Source organism: Siphateles boraxobius, unplaced genomic scaffold (assembly GCF_051911475.1).
Source record: "Siphateles boraxobius isolate OS27281-9 unplaced genomic scaffold, OSU_SipBor_1 19, whole genome shotgun sequence".
NCBI classification, from domain to species: Eukaryota; Metazoa; Chordata; class Actinopteri; order Cypriniformes; family Leuciscidae; genus Siphateles; species Siphateles boraxobius.
In genome coordinates this window covers 27,892,172-27,911,020 of record NW_027508799.1, presented here as the reverse complement: position 1 = coordinate 27,911,020, position 18,849 = coordinate 27,892,172, and the positions used below count along the sequence as shown (strand labels likewise).

Here is an 18,849-nt window from a genome sequence, read left to right as displayed (position 1 = left end):
TAAACGGCAGGACAGTGAGCAGATGCAGAGATTCACAGATCATATTCTTCCATTTGAGTGAACTTGAAACAAACTAACTTGCATCATCTAAAAAACAGATTAGATTAAAAAAAAAAAAGATTTTATTGAATTTTTTTGACACAAACACATGCATAAAACAGTACATAGTACATGGTATTCACTGACATGGTTATAGCATAACAATATCAAGAGTTTGCAGGCAAAATAAACAACTTTTCCCTCCCAATAAAATGCAACCAAATAGAAAAATGGTGAAAACATGCAGCAAATGGTCACATAATAATAGCCTAGAGTATAAAAGACAACATTTTTTAAGAACTAACCACTGATTTTATATGTAGTCTTTGGTCTAAGCTTGGTGAAACACTTATAAATACTGTTTGAGTTACAGCATATACTGCAGATCCTAACTGAATAAATCACATTCCATAAGACTTGTATACTACTGCATTTAAGGTGTAATTTCACTGTGAGTGGAGCTCATTGCTTTCATTGTAAAATCAGTGTCTTGCTGGAGGGTTTCAGCTTGTCGGGAAATTTCACAGCTACAGACTTGAGTGATGATTGTTATTTTCATAACATTCTTAGTCTTCATCATAGGTGCTTGTTTCAGGTGAACGGGAGTATGCTTCCCTGAAGGATTCATCCTCTTTTAGCATACTCTGGAGTACACAGGATATGAGTGTTAGGAGGAACTGAGGTAAGGGCAAGAGAACACAACAGATACAGTAAGCTGCAGTATTAATGTGATTGTCTTACAGTCAGGTTGTTGATTCCGTCCGAGAAGGCACCAATCTGACGCACTGTGCCCTCAGAGTCCTCTATCTGCACAGAGATACACAACATCATTTAAACAATAGCAACAACATACAGCTATGGCTGCCAATTTAAACAGATTTGCACTATTATTAGCAGTTTTATCTGCATTGCATCCTGGTCAATGGAATTGCCTATACCTGCTCCAGCTGATCCAAGCTCCCCTCATATATGCAGAGGCCTTTATGAAAACTGCTGCTCTGAGGCATCTGCACATCCATGGGGCAAACATACTCTTCTGTCTCCTCCTGCCGCTTCCTCCTCAATGTCCCGAATCCTCCAAATGACAGACGTCTTGGCTAAAAGAGGTAACGATGGGAAAGGACAGGTAAAACTTCACAAGTTATCAAACAGGTATTTATTGTTGTATTCCATATATAAGGGAAGTTCAGAGGCAACCTCGCTTACAGTTACTTACCTTAACTTTGGCTGTGGCTGTGAGGACAGCGTAATCTGGGTTTTCGAGATACTCCTGTTTCAGGTTTTGTGCCTCTGAGCCGATCAGGAGATGGAAGTGAGTCGCAAGGTGTCGTCTCAACAGTGTTTTGTTTGGTGGGATGTTAAGCAGAAGAGCCATTGTCTCAACATTGAAACGAGGCTCTAAAACCTGAGAAATGAAAGTAAAAAATAAAAAAAAAGTAGTATAAAGGAACTTGAATAGAAACTTCCTGCTCGTTTTCTTTCCCTCTGTATATACCATTAGACCTCCGTGGACTCCGCTTCCTCTCAGGTTGGGTGCATACTCTGCCAGATCTACTGAACGAAGCCACTCCATCACTCTGTGATTGGTCCACTGACAGATTTCCGCTGGTGTGGCATTATTCTAATCAAAAGCAAATAAATGGAGCAAGAGTCAAAGTCATATTGTAAGCGAATGGAGCTAAAGTGTGCATGGTAGCACGATGTCAGGGTGTGCTACCTCTGTCGGTCTGCGCCGGAGACAGTCAGGGTCGTAGCAGTTGATACGTAGCACCTGGATGGCCCTCTTAATACTGAGATGGTGAAGCACACTGCCTACTTTCAGACCCAGCAGTTCATCCTAACTCAAGAAATGTTGAGAACCTTAGAATTGCAGGTTCCACAAAAATGTTAAGAAGTAAAAATTGGTTTTCAACATTTGTAATAAGAAAAAGAAAAACTGTTTGAGGAACCAAATCAGCATATTAAAATGATTTCTGATCATTTGACACTGAAGACTAACATAATGTCTGCTAAAAAAATAGCTTTGACATCACAGGAATAAAATGAATTAAAATATATAAAAGAAAAGAAACTAAGAACATATATTTAAATAGGAAACAGAAAAGATTATTCCAAACATACACACACGTATTCGACACCTACCAGAGTCATATAGTGAAGCATGCGCCCATCCACTCTGCCCTCGTCAAACTGAGATTTATACTGAGGCAGGCCGATGTCATCCAGCCATCCTTTTACAATAATAATGTTAGTACTCACACTCTGTAATAAAATGTTATTGGTTCATCCCTACTACTAGGTCTATCAGTCCTAAAAAGCATTTGTAATTAACTGCATTCAAAGACATAAGGCTTAATCTTTTTAGTTTAAGCAAATGACTGATTCTTGTAACTTAACTTACGCGTAACCCAGTTGTAGTCCAGTTTACCCATGGCATCTTCCTCCTTTGAGCCCAGCGAATGAAGAGCCAGTTGCAGTTTCTTTCTGTGTAGAGGATTTCTGATGGCCAGTTCCTGAAGCACAGCGACAAATATACAGCACACAGAATAAACTGAAGTTACATATCAATAAAGAAATTGTGCCCAAAAAAATTTGCAAATTTAAAAATGTAGGGCTGTTCAGGAGACCTTTTCCAAATCATGCTGAGACGCCTTGAGTAAGGTCTGTCCAGAGCTGATCCATTGCTGAGCATGATTTATATACAAGCCCAGTCCCTGTTCCTGCAGCCACTCGCACACCTGCTCTTTACTCCAGCGTGAAAATGGGCTGTCCAGCTCGCTGAGAGAGACGTCAACAAAACAGGTTATCCTGCCTCCTGAACAAAAGAAAAAACTCCAATAATAACTTCCTTAAACAAACAAACTGTATGTACTTGTTATTGCTTCGCTGTGGATCACGTGACCACCCCAGCCTGGGTCCCGCTGTAGCTCGGACTCCACCTCTCCTAAACTCTGACTCTGGAGAATCGTCCAGGTCAGAGGACGTGGACTGGCTTCTCTTCATCCTGATGCAGGGATTAAGCATGTGCATAAGAGTTAATATCTTCATAACCAGTGAAGCTTATTGTCAGCATATCAACAAAGACATTTAAAAAAGACCTTCCAAGAAACTTCATTATCCCCTTTGATTTCTTCTTCCCTTCAGGAGAGAGTGTCTCTAATGCTTTCGGCTTCTGAGTTTGTGCTCCCGCCAAATCCAAGTGCTCCGTCCCCTTGCGCTCTCCTTCAACTGCCAATAATTCATGAATAGGGTTATTATTACAAAAACAGTTTACTGTAATGTGAAAAAAATGGCTATAAGGAAAACTTTATATAACACTTTATACTCACCCAGATTGGGGGCGCTGGTTGTCTTGATTCCTCTGCTTTTGAAAAAGCCACGTCCAAAAGAGGAACGTGTTTTTTTAGAGCCAAAACTCTCACTCCCCCCTGAGCTGGGCTGAGTCGGGGAGACAGATGGAGAGCCCCCATTTTTACTGGATCCATCCTAAAACATTACAAGCAAAAGTTTAAAGGTCTTGGTTAAGATGCTGCACATTTTGTTTTGACAATTGATTTTAATAATAATAATTATTATTCTACATAAAAACGAATTAGATGCTTCGTAATCAGCTTCATTCGTAAAACGTGTCCAATGCAGTCAAGTGGTTTATTTGTTGTAAATATCTGTTTTTGTCATACTCATGTTGAACTAATTTCATAATGAACTACATTAGTCAACATTTGAAGTGGATCAAGTTAATCAAAGTTGTCCTAAGAACGGGTTTTGTTCAAAATTCATGTATAATTTTGTTGAAAGGTTTTGATCCACTTCAAATGTTGACTACTGCAGTTAAGTAAACTTGCTTGTGTCATGTATGGTGAGATGTTGTAGGGGGAGCCATTTTGCTCAACAATGAGGATGCTTTTGTGTGCAAAAAAAGTTTTAAACAACAGGTGGCACCAGAAAGCTGAATATGCAGTCTACAACATTTTTACAGACATTCGTAATATACACATTTGATCATTTCTAAAATAGATTTAGTACCTCATTATTGCTTGTCAAACGAGAACTTTCATGCTGATGTACTCCAGAGACACTGAAAAAGAAAAATGGAAAAATTAATCTGGTCAAACATTAATTATATATGAATTTGATTCAAATACAAAAATAAAATAAGAATAGGGTACATAAAGGTATCCCATTACTTTTTGAATAAAAGCACTAATTCTCCTTGAAGATCATACTGTACTATGATGATTTTTTTAATTGACTAATTTTGAATTCTTATATTTACCTTAGATGTATGTTTTTAATTATTTATGTTTCAATCAACATATTAATTCTTTTTTGTATGAACACACTTTGGATAAAAGATGTGTACAGCAAGTAAACAGACCTGTCTGTGGGTCCGAGTGTGGTCACTCCGATGAGGTGGACTTCAGGGAGCAGCTCTGAACATGGAATGAGCTGAGGCTGTGAGAGAGACAACAACACTGATGCACAGGAGAACAGCAGCGAAGAGGATTTTCCCTGAGGACTCAAATTTCAATGAACAAGAGGAGCAGGCAGGGTTGAAATGGCCTGGAATCACAGGATGCTGCTCCCAAACAAAAACAACAGAGACGTTCCCCCGTCAAAGGGTTATGGTTAAATTGTTATTCTATGTCAGACCATCACAATGAAAATACTGCGAGAAGGGGGTTTAAAGGGAAGTCTGAGGAACATCCTGTGATCATTACTGAGTGTGTGTAAGACCCTTCATACTTCATCGGTTTCCTCTGTGCCTCCTGTAGAGACTGTCTCGGTGTCACACTCTCTTGTGTCCTCTTCCCTGGGTTTGTCTGGGAAAACAGCAAAGTCATGAGACAGGGTAAGTCAGTCAAGCTATTAGACTGGGATGTCGACAAAAGCTTTCTCGGAAATATTCTGAAGAGCTAAATAATCTTTTGCTTAAACGTCATAGACACACCAAGAAAAGTAGATGCGAGTGATACAAACAGCAATTTCACATCACTCTAGACCAGTTGTTTTCAAACTTTTTCAAGAGGGACCCTTTTTCTTTTGACGCGACCCATATGCTTGTGCGCAGAAAAAAAATCAGCTCAGCACTTTTAACCACTTTTGATGATGCACGTGCACTTTCTGATCCTTGACGCGATTGCAACGCAAAGTCGATTCTGAAATAATTTGATCAAGCTATAGGCCCACATACAGGAATTTTAACCAATTAATAGCCTATAGTTTGCTGCATGCTTAAAAAAATACACAAAACCAATTCCACAACAAACTCTTTAAATGTAATATTCAGAACAACAATTTCAAAAAATACAATAACTAAACAAGCCAAAACGAAATAATTTAAAGCTGAAGTAAGGGGCATTATGCTCACGTAACACTCATTAGAATCAAAAATGTTTCAACATTCGCGATGTATTTGATGGCAAACTTCATTATTATAGGCTTTGTAGCAACTTCATAAAATCATCCTTTTCACATTCACTTTGTTCATACAGGACATCATTCAAACTGCAAAGTGTTTATTTATATTTGTGTACACTCGCAATAAAACACAACATTGTGCTTTTGTCAAACTGTAAACTCTTATCAAACTTAACCTACACCTGTGTCACCCAACCAAAATCACACACAGTTTAAAAGCAAACATATTTATAAATCTAATGAGAATAAAGTTAGTGTTGATTACAATTTTAAGGAAAACAAATATATTGATCTGAAATGTGTGTGTTGCTGCCAATGGAGCGAACGAGAGTGTGTTGCGGAAGGAACGACGAGTGTTTGTGTGTTGCTGCCGATGGAGCGAACGTGTGTGTGTGTTGCGGTGCAGATGGAGCTAACGAGTGCGTGTTTATATATTAATGAGAAGGATGGGCCTGCTTATTCAGCATAAAATAAATTCATTACGGGCTACTAATGTCACGGTACCAAATATTTTCATCATCTCATGGGAAAAAAATAAAATGGCTGCATATCAACAAAACTGTGCACAAAGTTTTTTGTTTTGGTGTTGCCTTGGGCTACGTAACTGTTAGGTCGGTCAGCCGGTCAGGTGACGTGGATTTATTTTGCATGAATTTGAATGTTTTTTTAGTGTACTTCTAATCAAAGCTATTATTAATGATATTAATATTATTTAGAAAACAGAATTTTTTTTTTTTAATTAAAATCACTGGCGACCCATTTTTTTATTCTCGCGACCCAGGGTTTGAAAACCACTGCTCTAGACCAGTGCTTCTCAACCAGGGGGCCTCAAGATTACTTAATTTTATTTGTCAACAAGCAGTTTGCTTCATGACAACGGCTGAGTAACACTGTACAATAACACTTTAAAGGTAATTTCAAAGAAAAAATATAAAGAGCTGATTTTTTAAAATGTTACTAACAAGTAACTTGTAAATGGTAACAGGAGATTCAGTGACTGAAGACCATTGGTTTCACATTATACCCAAAGGAAATAATGTATAATCAAAAGAAAGCTATGGAAACCTCACCTTTCGATACCTGCAGAGACATAACCATATCCTGAACTCTATTGTAACGGATCAGAGACTGGTGCAGCTCTTTTATCTTAAGATCCTAAAAAGATTCAGATTAAAACAACAAGAAACTTATCAAATATTACTAAATTCTATGTATTACATGATAGTGTATATAACATTCTACATACATTCATCTATACAAATAGTGTTTAATTAGACAGATTGTGGACATGGTTTAATTAGAAATGAAGTAATCTGTATCCTGGCAGGTGGTTGATGTGATCGTCACAGCAAAATAGCAGGACATCATATTGTTTATACCTTCTCTTCATTAGCTGCCTTCAAAGACTCAACAGCACCCCTCATTCTCTGCACCTCCATTTCTGAACACACACAAAAACATCATCTTATGTCATTCAACATGCTAAACATTTCAGAACACGACTGAAGCCTTTGACAACATTGTTATGCCTCTGGAAGCACTAAAATTAACACCCCAGAAACTGCACTGTTGTTATACCCAGCCTGCTGGAAGTAAAGATGATTTGCAGTGTTGGATAAATATTGTGAGACAATGCAAGCACAGTTAAAAGAGCAGGAGTCTGCAGCCAAAATCAGGTCACCATCAATCAAAAGGCATGTCTAGACATGCGTTATACAAACCTTCATACTTCATACATTCCAACACAATGTGTTTTTTTTTCTTACAATAAGCAGGAATAGTTTCTCCTTTATTACGCTAACATGTTTTTGTTTCTGCGTCATCCATTTAAAGTGTATAGCCTCAGCTGCAAATGGATTAATTAACTGTAAAATGTGTCTGTACAAGGCTACATTACAGTGGGCTACAAAAGTCTGAGACCACACGTTTTATTTACTTTATCTGTTTTGGTCATGTAACTTTGTTTGCACATCCACTATATTTATGTCCATCAGCAGGTCAAAATAATGATTACGAATACAAAATCATGAACAGAGACAGTAAAAAAATATGTTGATCATTGGATTTGATTCATACCAATCTCAATTTAGCAGAGAATCTATATATACACATAAAAATGCATCTCTGTATACAGAAGACAGTGCATTATTGGACTCTTGACTATATGGAGATTGAATATTTGTTATTAATCTTCTCACTCAGGGTTAAATTTGATTTTGAATCCACTCTAGTTACATTCCAAATGAACGTCAACATGTTGTCGATAGCAGTAGGTTCATATTGTACCTTTTTCTCTTCTTTGTGACTGTTCTGTGTTTGGGCTTTCTGGGAAGGCCTGGTCCTGAAGTCTTCTAAGTGCCTGCTCTTTCTCTTCCAACTGCTTTTGTAGTGATTTCAGCTCCACCTGATCAATCAAAACCCAAATTAACATCTCACAGCACATCCAATTTAAGAACTAAAAATAAGCTCACTCTGTGCCAAACCCAAATTGACTTAGTTCTCGATTTAAAACGAAGCACAGAAAATGCATTAACTAGAAAAAAATGGGTAACTAATGTAGTGTGAGCAAATGCCATTTAAAGGGTCTAAGAAAAAAAAGACATGATTTTATATGAATTTGTCCAGCTTTGAGCATAGGGATAACGTTCATTAGCTTGGCACATTCCAGTGGCTACTCTGTAAGGTCAGGGTGAACTACACAAGGATTTCTCTTTTGTGGCCAAGTGACTCATGGACAAGTGCTAGCTGTTACACTTCAGTGGTGTTAATCTTATGTTGTGTAAATCATCACCTGACCATGAGGCACTCTTACTTTTGTAGAGTTGAGGCTTCTCTCATGTTCTTGTCTCTCGTTCTCCATTGAAGTCAACTTAAGATGCATGTCTTTCACATCCTCATAAAGACCCTGAAGAGACCGAAGTCAAAGAGGAGTTCTAAAAAGAAGAGTTTTGTATACAAATGGACAAGCTAAAAGACTAGCTAAATACTTTGAGTTTTGTTTGAAAGATGGGCAAAATATGAAAATATTTTCATCTAACGTGGTGGAAACCTATCCAATTATTTTGGTCCACCGTGGATTTTTGGTTTCTGAAACTGAATCTCCCCCTGGGCTCATGCAAGTAAAAGAAAGCTGAATGAGACCAGTGTAGTCTGAACTGAAACGGGCAAAAAACTTTTATTACAGGAAATGGTTTAGGCACTTAAGAGTTTCACTCTCACCCTGAACCTGGAGGCTTCAGCAGCAATGATTGCCACTATGGAAACCACAGGGTGGTTAACCCATAATAACTAGGTTTAATTTCATTAAAATTTCAGGTTGTCAGTACAGTTCATTCTGTTTTGCATTGAGTGCACTTTTAAGGTTCTGATAAAATTACTGGAGACAGTAATTTATTAGGCCAGTGGGACTCTGTACCTGAAATTTCACAGTGGCAAAGGTACAAATGTGTGCTCATTACCTGACTTTCTCTGCAATCCCCTTCTGCAGCGGCTAGCTTTAGTTTCAGACTCGATATCTCGGTCAGCAGTTCCAATTTTTCCGTCTCTAAAGCACTCCTACTAAGCAGCTCCTACACAATTCAAGTTAAAATGTATTTCTTCAATACAGACCCCCCCCCCTACAAGAAATTGCTTAAATGCTGTGCACTTTTGTTATTGGACATAGGTTGTTATTGCATAAGATTATAAAACCACACACCTGCTGTAATAACTCTTCTGTAGCACTCAGTTTCATGCGGTGTTCCTCAAGGCTCGAGTCTAGGTCCCTTATTTTTTCTCCTTGAACTTCCACCTGGTCAGTCAAAACACTTACCTGAGGGATAAGAGTGCATATTTATTTATTTTTTGTAAAAAAAAATAGTTTTGTGTGATGTGTGACATTTAGAAACCAAAACGGCTATATTCTGACTGACAGCACAACCAAAATCCCACACAAGCCATAAAGTCTCTCGACTTGGTTTTGACGACACACCTGGAGCACTAGACATTCTTTGTCGCTTTCCAAGCGAGAGAGTCGCTCCTGGTAGACCAAATCCCCTGCTGCAGATCCATGGCCATTGGTCTGGAAACATAAATGCTTAGTGTTAGACAGATTTATTCTACATAAAACATACATAGAAACGCACTTCCGAATAAGCACACCAGATTTACTGATAGTCTGGTGTGCACCCTTGAATTAGCAGGCTCTAAACAGTCAACAAAACACAGTGAAATGAACTGAAATTACCATAAACAGAAAAATGCCAGTGGGACCTGGAAAAGAAATCACATGATGCCATCTGTGAGTCATGTGGGGTTCATACGGATGATACTCTGCTATATGGGATGCATGTGAAAGGTTTTCACATTGCAAGATTTTGAAGCCCAGGAGTGGACATTTTGTAAAGCAAGCACACTTCAGGTTGTAAATGGAAAAAGGGGCTGGGGAGCTAAAATATGATTAATCCCGATGAATCATGGCTGGAGTAAAGGACGGAAAATGCAAAGGGAGAAAAACGTCAGACATGCAGACGAATACATTTTATATTTACCAAAAAAAAAAAAAGGTCATTGGTATTGTTCTTTTCAGAGCAAGTTTTTGGAAAACTACAGCCAAGAATTGCAACACTTATTCTTAAAATAAAAATAAAAAAATACTCTATTAAAGCTTTTTATTTTAGGTCATCTCATTTGGATGCAAATAAAAGACTCACAAGTAACAGATGATTCGAGCCTTCAGGCAGACAAATTAGCACTGACTTTGTACAACACAGGTTATCTGTCGGTCAGGTACTATAAAGGAGTACACATTTACCAAATTTTATTAGTTATGAAAAGAGTGAGGGGGAATATTCAAAATATCATATGTGGACTCTTCAATGTCCAGGTCAGGACACGGTTTAAGAATCAAGAATTTTGATACAGTACATCATTTTTGTTTCCACTTCAACCTAAATTAAATTGTATATTAAAACATACAAGTCAACATAACTGTTAAGGACTATATTTGTAGTAGCACCTAACAGATTTATCTTTAACAAAATCTGATGGAAACGCACCAGTAGTCCTTGCAGCCACTCCATCAGACCCTCAGCTGTGGTTTCAGAAACCTGACTGCGCAGACTCTGCTTTTCCTCTGGATCCATAAGGTCCAAAGCAGCCCTCAGGTCCTCCAGGAGATGCAGCACCCGGAGGCTGCCCAGGAATGGCGAAGTTGGTGACTGACAATCAAACAGGCCATTCGTGTAGTTCATGGCCTTAGAACCTGAGGCAAGTGCAGAAATTAGGATCAGTAAAGTGAAATTTGTTGGGCAGTTGATGATAAAAATGAATCTTTACCGAGCAATGACCCTCATCTTATTTTATTATGGGAAATTTGAATAAACAAAAAAAAAAAAAAACAAACATTTTAAATTCTAAAGTAACATCACTTGTTTAACCGAACGTCATGATGTCAAGCCTGCAGTATTAGGCTAGCAGAATACTAGATGAAGATTATCAGTAATTAATGACTGAAATTTCATTGGATCACACAGAGCTTTTGTTAGAATGTATATTTTTTGTGTCCTTTTTGGAATGTATTCAATCAATCAAGTGGAAAAACATCAAATGTAAAACCTGGGGGAAAACCAGCATATTTGTTTGAAACAAAAAATGAAAGTGAGTAAATAAATTAGTTTATGCAATTTTTGGGAGTCACCTTTAAACTGCTTGTTTTTCTGTAGCCACTTTTAGCTCTCTCGTGTGTAACCGCACAACTCGGATGGCTTATCGCAAGATGATGTAAACAGAGGGATATCCACTGCCATAATTATGGAGTGAATGGGAAAACATAACCTTCAAGGTTGCTCCAAGCAAAGACATTCATTTTCTCTGATATTCCCAGAGATGGACAGTATTGTGGTCGCACACTGAATAAGCATTAGATTTCATCAGTGCTGAAATACTGGAAAAAGCTTGTAATGTAGCTCACTACGCATACTCTGTCTTACAAATCTGCAGAATCACTCACAGTGCAAATGCATTCGCTTCGTGGGTTTATGTGCATTGTTCTTACAATTTTTAATATACATGATCACAGTTGATTTCTGTGTAAAGCTGCAAATAGTACACATAAGAAAGAAGAGAAAGAATCATTTTTGTGCATAGTATTTTTTTCCATTTATTTAGTTGTACCTGCAATGATGCCATCCATCTGCTCCAGTGCAGCTGCCAACATTTCACTGGCATCACACATCATGATCACCTTCTTTGAAACCTACAAATGAGACATTCAAAGGTAAGCAAGGACATGACTCTTCAAATGGCATTAGTAGTGCAGAAATTGTATATACAGTAGCCTATATATATATACACACATTTTTTTTAATTAAAAGTTGATCCCTAATGCGGCACAGTATATACTACATTTTAAAACAATTTCAGTAAAAGATAAGGGAACAAATCCATCTATCTGATGTTCTCTCTCCTCCCTGGCACCAATATGAGGAGTTTCTGTCTTACTATGCAGAATGGCGGGACTAAGTGTGTGGGATAATGGCACGATTCTCCCAGGACTTTTCTGCACTGTGTGTTGGAATGCTTGGAATTCCAGACCATCAAACCAAAGTCCCACAGCCTTCATGACCAACATGCCAGTGCCATTGGCTTACAGGCCAAGCTTCACTACTCCGCCCAAGAGATTGGATCCCTGAATGAATCATGAAATCACAATTTCACAAGGACTTTATATTAGCAAGGCAAATTAAAACTAATAGATGGATATGCCTCACTTATAATGAATCTTAAAATCTGTAGCAACAAATGTCAAAACATGTTGCTCACATGTGCTAACAAGTAGCATACTAACTTATTACTACGATTCTTAAGGTATTCAGGACAGTGTTGTTACACCCCCCCCCCCCCCTTATTAGTTGCATTGCATTTGTATGGTCTTATAGAAGGAAACAGAGATGCAACTCTATGGCCAAAGACGTCCTTCTAAATGTGTATGGATGTTACAATGGTGATTTAAAGGGGGAGTGAACAACTTTTCAGAGAGTTTTACCATTCAAACAGCTAAAGCTTAGAAAAAAAAGAGAGAGAAAACTTGTTAACCACTATTCAAACTATACTGGCCCATCCCTATATACAGCAGGACAAGATGTTGTACACTACCTTCCTCAAAGACAAGCCAAAACAGAATAGGGTAAAAGACACCAAATTACCCTTTTAATTTAGTTACTGACTGGGCAGGAGAGCTGAAAATCTCAACAACTAAACACTGAAGTCTTTGTTTGTCTGTTTACCACCAACCCCCAGAGAAAGAGAACAGATACAAGCTACATTCTCATTCTAACACGAATCTATTCAGTTATGCACTTATCTGATCAACAAGGACTGCAGAAAGGGCAAGACCGGCCCACGTCACTGACAGTTTTTATTTAGCAAGAGAAGTTGGCCAGGGCGTTGTTTATGGATATCAAATTTTATTAAATCAATGAGTCCTTTGCTTACAATGCTTGGTCAAAATACACGATATGGCGAGTAGCTTTTTTCTAAACAAAGTTGTTTTAGAGCCCACATGACATAGTCAAGCTTCTGACCACAAAGCAACAACTAGACTAAATCCTCACCGAAACTTCACTGATTAATATGAAAAAGTGCCAAAGTTATGATCTACTGGATTTGAACTGACATCCAGTCCCATTACCACCTGTAGAAACACTGGCCAAAGTGAAGGTCCGCCCCAACTTGAAATCCACGGCTTTTCAAGTTACTTTTGGCTAACGGAAAACATTCTTCACATCCCTGGAGGGAAAAGGAGCTGTATTTAGTCAGCTGCCTGCATCACTTCCTATGGGGAAGCCCTGGACTTCTGGCAGCTTCTCCAAATAGTGCAAGGAGAAACTCTAAAACACTGATTATTTTCTTCAGAAGTTATATTATAAAAATGATCAGGGATGTAATTCGGCTAGTTTAAGAATACAAAATAAGAATTCAATACTACATGAAACCCAGATGCTTTTTACCGTGTTTTTTTTTACCTACAATTGTGTTCGGTATCTTCTTTACCTTCTCTGCATTCACATTCTGACCCAAGTATGACCCCATATTGTGTTTACATCTCTGATGAGAACCAGCTCCATTCTGTTCATCTCATGGATATTTAGATTTACCATTTTACAAAGCTTGGACGGAAAATCATATGGATTAAACTCAGCCCCTCATGATAGTGTGGAGAGATCTTTGGCTCCAAACAACCTTTTGAGCAATACTTTCCATTAGTGAACGCAGCAGATTTTAATCACACACAAATGGAGTGAGGAATTACATTTCCATACGGAAAGAAGGGGGAAAAAAACAGTCGGATTGACTTAATTGGCCATAGCACTAAATGTTTTGTTTCAGTCTTCTTAACAGATTGGGTTCACCACTCTCTATAGGAGTACCATGCACCAATCGCTCCATGACCCAGATGACCAGCTCCATCGAGACCCTAACCCTCCCCCTTCTCCCAGATGCCTGAAAAACTCCTCCAGATGTGCACTCCCTCTCACATACCTTCACAATCAGCGCTTCCTCTAAACATAGATACCATACAGTCTGCCCTCAGGCCAAATTACTGTCAGATTAATTCACATGCTTTGCTAGTAAATCAGCAGACCGCATATTCCCTTAAAGGGTTGTTAACCAAAGCACTGTAGGAGGGACAGTAATGATTGGCTCAGTCCCCAGACAGGCCTATGCGTACAAAGGTAGAAGTCGTTTTTATTTACTTACATACACTGACGTTGGCCAGATGTGGAGATAGGGAATGGAGAGTGGGGGTAGTCTGAAAGAAAAACAACCCACTGCCCATGCTGTTATCCAAGCTGAGCCTAGTCCTAAATACAACCAACCTTTCAGATGGGTTGTGCTACTGAGCTATATAAACACACAGATGTGACATGTATTTGGCCTTCAGCATTAAAAAAAAGCTCCTAGTGTTGAGATCCCATTCGCTACTTGTCATCGACTAGATGTGGGAGTGTGGGAGTTTAGATTTCTACAAAGAAAATCCTATGCTCTGAGTTCCTGAATGCAAGTAAAATCTCATCCCATCTCTTATCACTTTGTTTGATAAAGTGCTTTAAAGGAAAGGAATGTTAGCAGCATCCCTCTTAAAGAGAAGTGAGCTGTCGGCTGATGAAGAGCAGAGACACCTCACTCACCGTGCTTCAACCATTTAGGTCTTGTCCAACCCACAGTCCCGTCAGTAAAGCCCTTATTCCACGATACAGAAATGCATTCTTATTCAATGCGGGATCATTTAGCATTATCATTAGCCTAATATTATTAGAAATAGAATAAATAATGGGGGTAAAAAACATATCCACACACAAATTTATAAAACGTTATATGAATAAAAAAACCGGACAAAATTTGAGTTGTTTGAATCTATTGTAGGTTTAATAAAAATGTATACTACCCTTAACTTCACACACGCACACTGCGCTTCTGTGACTTGGAGAAGTGATGTGATCATGATGGCGGACAGAGCTTTTCTTTCAATCTCTCACAACAAAGATTTTGAACATTACATATGGCTTTGATTCTGACATTTTGTAGCTGGTCTATCGTTTGTTCAAATGAATACAAGGAAACATGTGGAGGACAAGATAGGAAACATCTGACCCACACTTCAAGCCTGCATGGGAGCAATTTGGGGTCTTTTATTTGAAGAAAAAAAAAAAAAAAAGTCCCTGATGTCATAGCTGACCTTTTTTCACCGTGAAAGGCCACAGTTCCACCCTGGAAGTCACAGTAAACACAGGATATACACAGACTCCAGGTTTAGAGTATAACCCAGAGTAAGACAGCGCTTTACTTTACTGTGCGCTCAACCAAGAGTCACACCCACAAGCAAATTCTGATCTGCATTCACAAGTTAAAAAAAAAAAGTTCCTCTGGCTCCTTCACTCTCAGAAAATAAAATCATACCTTTATGGGTACAAGAGCTTGTCAGTGGGGCAGTAACCATAATAACCCATATAGTACCTTAAGGTAAATATTGCTACTCAAGGTACCAATATGCAACTTTTAGGGGTAAAAAGGTACAAAGACGTTATTTTAAGGGTGCTGCCCCTTGTCAGTACAAGTTATTGTAGGCTTCCCATAAAGATACAATTTTTACAATTTAGAGAGAGTTATAGCATTAACTCACAAAACAAGTGGAAGATCTCTAGTCATCACTAAGATTTTTAGTTTTGTACGAATGCTTTTATAAAATAAGTGCCTTAAAATCTTTGCAACACATAATTAGGTAAGATAAAAAGAAGACAAAGAGTGGTTAAACAACAAAAGCATAAAAACATCATTCTAACTATCTTAAAACGAGCAAACGACTCTCAGGTGCGATACAGATGACGTGCCCTATTATTATTTAATCGCTTTTTCAAATATCATAAATAACTTACCTTCAAATGTAACGAGGGGTCCTAAAGTTATTTGAAATTATAAACTTCCTTCAACAGATATTCCCCAGCGTCACTCATATTAAAGTGTTCATCTGAGTTGAAACCGCGTCTCCTCACTCAGAAGAAAGCAGAAGTGGAACTTTCGGACTTGACTGGAGAGTTGTGAGCTCGAGTGCGCATGCGCCTGGCCAACCAATCACAACCATAAACGACCCACCGTTATTAATTACCTCTGATTACCTCCAAAGTATTTGCCATGTCGATGAACGTTTTATTTTTAAATAAATTAAATTATTATTGCTGAAGCAATCGTCTTATCACGTGGTATCTGTTTCCAGAGCTTCTCAGGCGTATCCAATAAGGTTTTAACACTAATACCTTCAACAAGACAAAAAGCGTTCTGAGATTTAAATGGAGCTTAACGGGGGTAGGCCTACAAATTGAGTTCAAATGAATGATCCTTACATTATTATCCTTATCCATTTGGTTTGTTATAAACAGGTTGATATTTTTGATAGCCTAAATAAATAAAATAACAAAATTACCTGGACCTTTTCCTAATTAGAACTTTCCTCCCATTTTGTTAGTTATTACATTTTATGCTCACACAAACAATATTCCTGTTAAATCCATTTTATTTACTAAATGGTTCACTTTATAATAATTTTCATAAATAATTAATTAAAAATCATTCAATGCTAGCAATCAAAAAGTCACTTATTAAAGTAAATTAACATTTTTAACTATTTGAATATATACATTGTAATGTTTTGTAATGCTAATGAAAGGTTACAAAAAGTTTCCAGAATGATCTGAAATCGACACAAAGTAGCCTATGACCTCCCGACAAAAAAGGTGAACGTCGCCCTCTTGTGGATATTGAAGGAGTTGATCATTTTTCTTTTTTCAATAACAATATGCTCAAAAATATAATACAGAATATAGAAAACAGTGCCACAAACTTTTGATACCGAGTTGTTTGATTAGGGAAATCTAGCGTCTTTGTAGCGGAATTAAAAAGTCTTTGAGATTATGGTACTTCATTTTCCTTATTGCTGCCTTCATTATCACAATATACTATTATTTTCAAACATTTCACACTAGATGGCAGGCAAATGCAAGCTTTTTACAGTTGAAGTTTGATGAAACAACTGTTTCTTTCTTTCAACTTTACACATATGTGACTGCTATTGTAATACACTGAAACCATTAGCCTATTTACTATATAATAATTTCATAATAAATACATTTTTGTATTTAATGTATCCATGTGGTAGTTATACCTTGGATACTAAGGGTGCTAAAACATGACCTTCCGTCACCACTGTTCAAATATTTTTCTTCCCAGACAGACACATGGTTTTAGGATCTAGAGATTTGATGTTCTCTCTTTGCAGTCTGAATCCAATGATTTATTGTCTCAAGTCATTGAAAAAAAGCCCACGTGAATTTACTTCCACTAACCTGTAATGTCTTTTTTCTCTGCCTTTTGGATGGAGACACTTCTGTGTCCATGGCAACTAGGCTTAGAGGGAATAATTTTTAGTGGTTCCTCAATGGCACAAACATTGCACTTATTTAGCTCACAGGGGCAAGAGTTTGTACCCTGTCTGGGTCAAGTTGTCACTTTCGTAACAGGAGAAAATGGACCATCAAAGCACAAAGCAAATGAATCTGGAAAGAACGAATACGGGACTCATATCTTAGCATTCAAAGTAAATCCCATGTGAATCCCAGCAATTTTGAGTATAGGCAGAGGTATTGCTGAATTTAGCCAAAGCGATACTGTTGAGGCAGATACCTAAAATATTTAAAATCCTCAATAACAAAAAAAGAGACATTTTAAATCCATCTCTGAAGGAAACCAGCGCCTCAGAGGAGTCTCATTACAGAAAACATCCCACATCAAAACTGGAACATAAAGGGCTTTTTATGTAATCATCTTTCTATCCGGGTGTCACAGTCACAAATATTATTTCATTCATTGTGTCTAAGGACACAGCATGTTAATTAACGGGAAGGAGAGCAGCAATCTCTTCCTCTCACCTGGGCAACTGCACTCACTGCGCTCACCTCAACGCATGCAAGAATGTCATTCTCACAGAAATAGAACACTTGTCCAATGCATGTGATTAAAAATATATACACAAACATCCATGCAGTGCACGAGAATGAAGTGTGCAGAAGTCATGTATAAGCAATAACTTTTTTATTTGTACAAAATAAGCTACTAATAACAGTTCATTTATTTTATAATGTTACATTCAATTAGATTCTTCAGTGCTGCTCAAGCATCATTCTGGAAACAACAACAAATTGATTTGAGCAAATAAGCAACTTAATTATTTAATTATTCATTTTAATGATCCGTTTTTTTTTTTACAGACCTGTCTTTAAGGGAAAGCCCAAAAATGAAAATTCTGCCATCATTTACTCACCTTCATGTTGTTCCAAACCTGTATGAAGTTCTTTCTACTGCTGAACACAAGAATATATTTTGAAGAATGTCAGAACCCAAAAATGCTTTTTTTTTTCCCATGCTATGTAAGTCAATGGGGTCCATCAACTGTTTGGTTACCCATATTCTTCAAAATATATTTTGTGTACTGCAGAAGACAGACATTCAAGAAGGAGGAAAAAAATAGTCATCAATTATTCACCCTCGTGTCATTCCAAATCGTTCGTTCAATGTTTATATATGAATAAAAGCCTAGATTCAATCTGTTCATCATATAAAGCGATCAAGTCTCTTCAGAACATCTGGACTAAACCATCAATTCATATGGATGTTTTATGATCTCCTTATGACCTTTTTGAAGCGTCAAAGTGGTAATTGCGTGGACTGTCAATGGAGGGAAAGAAATCTCTCAGATTTCATTTATAATATCTTTTTGAGTCTCGATGTGAACAAAAGTCTTGCGGGTTTGGGACGAGATAAGGGCGAGTGATTGATGACTGTAATATGTAATTGATT

The 18,849-nt window shown here is 37.7% G+C and overlaps 1 protein-coding gene and 1 long non-coding RNA gene across 2 annotated transcripts; one reads left to right on the top strand and one right to left on the bottom strand.

Moving 5' to 3' along the window:
- Positions 1 to 108: 108 nt before the first annotated feature.
- On the bottom strand, positions 109 to 16,055 carry ppfibp1a (PPFIA binding protein 1a). The gene is made up of 25 exons (XM_077234662.1): positions 15,876 to 16,055; positions 11,614 to 11,695; positions 10,497 to 10,702; positions 9,431 to 9,520; positions 9,158 to 9,271; positions 8,919 to 9,029; positions 8,273 to 8,365; positions 7,747 to 7,864; positions 6,840 to 6,901; positions 6,531 to 6,615; positions 4,786 to 4,862; positions 4,418 to 4,494; positions 4,066 to 4,117; positions 3,369 to 3,525; positions 3,138 to 3,267; positions 2,912 to 3,043; positions 2,667 to 2,817; positions 2,441 to 2,552; positions 2,182 to 2,270; positions 1,757 to 1,876; positions 1,535 to 1,660; positions 1,256 to 1,444; positions 978 to 1,136; positions 781 to 846; positions 109 to 683 (listed from the first exon to the last, which is right to left on the bottom strand). Exons 2-25 carry the CDS (start codon positions 11,675 to 11,677, stop codon positions 606 to 608), a joined length of 2,658 nt encoding a protein of 885 aa, XP_077090777.1. The 5' UTR covers positions 11,678 to 11,695; positions 15,876 to 16,055; the 3' UTR covers positions 109 to 605.
- On the top strand, positions 11,588 to 13,436 carry LOC143742036 (uncharacterized). The gene is made up of 2 exons (XR_013205328.1): positions 11,588 to 11,716; positions 11,948 to 13,436. It is a non-coding gene; the product is annotated as an uncharacterized LOC143742036 (long non-coding RNA).
- Positions 16,056 to 18,849: the final 2,794 nt, after the last annotated feature.

Coding starts and splice junctions, on each gene's coding strand:
- ppfibp1a (XM_077234662.1), bottom strand. CDS start 11,677: ATGATGTGTGATGCCAGTGAAATGTTGGCAGCTGCACTGGAGCAGATG. Junction 4,495..4,785: donor GCACAGAGGAAACCGATGAA/GTATGAAGGGTC, acceptor TCTCTCTCACAG/CCTCAGCTCATTCCATGTTC. Junction 1,661..1,756: donor TCCGGCGCAGACCGACAGAG/GTAGCACACCCT, acceptor GCTTTTGATTAG/AATAATGCCACACCAGCGGA.